The sequence below is a fragment of the Myotis brandtii genome, unplaced genomic scaffold (assembly GCF_000412655.1).
Source record: "Myotis brandtii unplaced genomic scaffold, ASM41265v1 scaffold655, whole genome shotgun sequence".
Classification (NCBI taxonomy): Eukaryota; Metazoa; Chordata; class Mammalia; order Chiroptera; family Vespertilionidae; genus Myotis; species Myotis brandtii.
Window position 1 is genome coordinate 141,402 of NW_005370542.1, and position 4,045 is coordinate 145,446.

The following is a 4,045-nucleotide window of genomic DNA, read 5'->3' on the forward strand; positions in this document are numbered from 1 at the left end:
ATTTTTTACAGAGAGGAAGGGAGAGGGATAGAGAGTTAGAAACATCGATGAGAGAGAAGCATCGATCAGCTGCCTCCTGCCTGCCCCCTACTGGGGACGTGCCTGCAACCAAGGTACTGCCCCTCGACTGGAATCGAACCCGGGACCCTTCAGTCCCCAGGCCGACGCTCCATCCAGTGAACCAAACCGGCCAGGGCTGTAAACTGCTTTTTAATTAAATCATTTTCATGTCAGCCCATCCTCTGTGCTGACTTCAGGTCTCTGAGTTTGCAAGGCCTTCCCTGAGCTGGTCAGGTTAGCAACGTGGCCCCACAGATGCACGCATTCATTCATTCATCCATCCATTTATGCATTCATTCATGCATTCGTTCATTCATACATTCATTCATTCATGCATTCATTTATTCATGCATTCATTCATTCATGCATGCATGCATGCATGCATTCATTCAGTTAATCCCCACCCGAGGATATTTTTGCATTGATTTTCAGAGAGAGTGGAAGGGGGGGGGAGACACAGAGAGAAACATCGATGTGAGAGAGACACATCGATGGGTTGCCTCCTGCACTGGCCCAGACCAGGGCCCTGGGCCGGGGAGGAGCCTGCAACCCAGGTATGGAGAGAGAATCATGGACTGGCTGCCTCCTGTATGTGCCCCGAACAGGGCCCCAGGCCGGGGAGGAGCCTGCAACCCAGGTACGTGCCCTTGGCTGGGAATCGAACCCAGGACCCTTCGGTCGCCAGGCCGACGCTCTAGCCACTGAGCCACACCGGCCGGGGCCACAGATGCATTTACTCATGTCAAGCGTTTCTCCTCTCTCGCCGAGGCCGCGGCCCATTCCTCTCTGTCCCTGTGGGTGAAACCACTTAGAGTAACTCTTATCGCCTCTCCTTTGCTGGACGGAGGGATAATGGATGCCCCCCTCTCACTCCCCTCTCTCCCACACCCACCCTCTGGCCAGGTCTGAGTAATGGTTTGACGCCAGCTTCTGTGATTAGGGGAGAGAAAGCCGGCAGCCCCTGGCAGGCAGGCGCTCCATCAATGCTATGAGCGGGCTCCCCCCTCCGATCTTATCTCAGACGCTGACAAGTCCTTCTCTTCTCCGCCCGCTATCTCCCGCCTCTGGACACACATGCTCCCTGGCTCTCTGTGTCCACGCGATCCACTTCCCTCCGGAACACGGCACAGAGCTCTGCTCGGAGCTGCATGGGAATCAGAGGGAGGCCTGGGTGTCGTGGTGTCTGCAGGGCCCAGAGGGAGGCCTGGGTGTCGTGGTGTCTGCGGGGCCCAGAGGGAGGCCTGGGTGTCGTGGTGTCTGCGGGGCCCAGAGGGAGGCCTGGGTGTCGTGGTGTCTGCGGGGCCCAGAGGGAGGCCTGGGTGTCGTGGTGTCTGCGGGGCCCAGAGGGAGGCTTTTATATATTTAAATGCCATTTAACAAAGAAAAATCAACCAAAAAAATGAGTTCGCGTGTCACCTCTGACACGCGTGTCATAGGTTTGCCATCACTGCTGTAGGCCCACGGTCAATGAGCTATGAAACTAAGGCAACTAGTCGTATATCCTATATAATAAAAGTATAATATGCTAATTAGACCGGACAGCTGGACGTCCTTCCAGACGACCTTCTGGACGAAGCCGGGGCTGCGAGGACCGAGCCCCTTGCATGAATTCGTGCACCGGGCCTCTAGTATATATGTTTGTGTGTGTACATGTGTGTATATACGTATATATGTGTGTGTATATATGTGTGTGTGTTTATATACGTATATGTGTGTGTGTGTGTATATATATATGTATATATATATATACACACACAACACATTGTACAATTAGTGTGATTGAGTTAAGAAAAACTGTCAATTAGCCACACTTAAGTTTTACATTTCTTAGAGGCAATTTTATTTGTTTGTATTTTTAAAAGAAAAGGTAAAATCATACGTTCATACAAACATCACGTTGGCAGGTGTGAAAAGTTTTATTCAAGTAAATTCACTTGCGAGGGAACCCGTACGATGTTACAAGCGGCCGCCAGAGAACGCGAAGAACAGACATGAAAATGCTAAACTGAGCCCATGCTGGCCAGACGTCATCCCACCGGACCCACCGGGCGTGGCTACGGTTTTCCCGAGACAGACAGGGTAGAGAGTTAGCTCCATGACAGCGACGGGGACCACAGGGAAGGGGGCAGGCAGCGGGGACACCCTCTGATCGCATCTTCCCCGTTTTTTTTTTTTTTCTATAACAAAATATCTCTATGTGAACGCTGGCCGTCTTGGGTTTAGCAGCCCCGTAAAAAACAACAACAAAAGATCACACCAAAAAAATACAAAAAAAGCAACTGTTGGAGGTAGAGAGCATGCCTGCCCTGTTGGACACGCTATGCAAACATGCTATGTCCCGGTAGTCGGCGTGTCAGCGTGTGCTAACGAGCAGGTGGAATTCCTAAGGCTCAGCCGTAACACGGTTTCCCGCGCGGCTCGCCAAACCCACAGAAGGGCCACCGCGCTGCTGTCGGCGGCCACTGGTTGCCGAGGCCACACCAGTGAGTGACGGAGCACAGGATGGACATAAATAGAGAGAGAGAGGGAGAGAATGTCTAACACACACGTGCGCGCACACACACACACACACACACACACACACAGCATAGGGTGCCAACCACTGTACAAGCATCCGAGGCCACATTCCGTGTGATATGGGGACACGCTATGCAAACGCACCAGGCGTGAGGCTGGAGAACTGGGCACATGCCTGCTGCAGATTTCTAACGCTTCCCACGAGAGAGATGGCGCGCAGCCATGGTAATTTTCCCTTTAATCCAAAACCATCGGATCGCACAGATGGGAGAGCCACACTCGATTTTCCCTGAGCTGTTTAGACAGCAACGTTCCGAAGGAGATAGAGGTGGATGTAGATAAGAGAGCAGCGGGGACACCCTCTGATCGCATCTTCCCCGTTTTTTTTTTTTTTTCTATAACAAAATATCTCTATGTGAACGCTGGCCGTCTTAGGTTTAGTAGCTCCGTAAAAAACAACAACAAAAGATCACACCAAAAAAATACAAAAAAAGCAACTGTTGGAGGTAGAGAGCATGCCTGCCCTGTTGGACACGCTATGCAAACATGCTATGTCCCGGTAGTCGGCGTGTCAGCGTGTGCTAACGCGCAGGTGGAATTCCTAAGGCTCAGCCATAACACGGTTTCGCGCACGGCTCGCCAAACCCACAGAAGGGCCACCGCGCTGCTGTCGGCGGCCACTGGTTGCCGAGGCCACACCAGTGAGTGACGGAGCACAGGATGGACATAAATACGGACACGCGTAGGTGCACAGGAAGGCACATACGTGTATGTTTCCGCATTTCACGGGTGCTGGGTAGGGGGCAGGAAGAAATAAACTCAAGTATAACTTTGTTTGTCTTGGAGATGGATTGTACATGCACAGGAATGTATACAGACACACACGTGAGTACACACGTGTATTCCCACACAAGCATGTACATGGGTGTACAAGCGTGTACATTCTGTGTACATGATAAGCACACGACTGTTCAGATGCAAGCCTTCCCAGGTCATTCACGTGACAGTGTGGGTCGGTTCTGCTCTGGGCTGCCTCTGTTTTGAATCTGTCCACGGACAAGTGGCGGTTGGCTAACATTTACTTTTTTAATTTTATATACTTTTAAAATGTATTTTTATTGATTTCACAGAGATATGAAATATATATAGAGAGAGATAGGGCACGGATGTTATATCTGCATAGATATGCTCTGTGCATATAACACAGGCCTGTGTGAGCCTCATTTCTAGTCCCCCCCATATTCTCTGCAGGGTGTACGCTCTTGGGTGAGCCAGGCGGGCTGTGGTCAGCAGGCTGTAGGCCAGTGATGGCGAACCTTTTGAGCTCGGCGTGTCAGCATTTTGAAAAACCCTAACTTAACTCTGGTGCCGTGTCACCTATAGAAATTTTTTGATCTTTGCAACCATAGTAAAACAAAGATTTATATTTTTGATATTTATTTTATATATTTAAATGCCATTTAACAAA

At 50.5% G+C, this 4,045-nt stretch overlaps 1 protein-coding gene across 1 annotated transcript in view; it reads right to left on the reverse strand.

Moving 5' to 3' along the window:
- Window positions 1-1,111: 1,111 nt before the first annotated feature.
- PUDP (pseudouridine 5'-phosphatase) overlaps window positions 1,112-4,045 on the reverse strand; it is a 17,364-nt gene continuing 14,430 nt past the window's right edge. Inside the window, exon 5 of the mRNA XM_014528823.1 lies at window positions 1,112-1,280. Coding sequence (XP_014384309.1) covers window positions 1,112-1,280 — 169 coding nt within the window. The remainder of the gene's footprint in view (window positions 1,281-4,045) is intronic.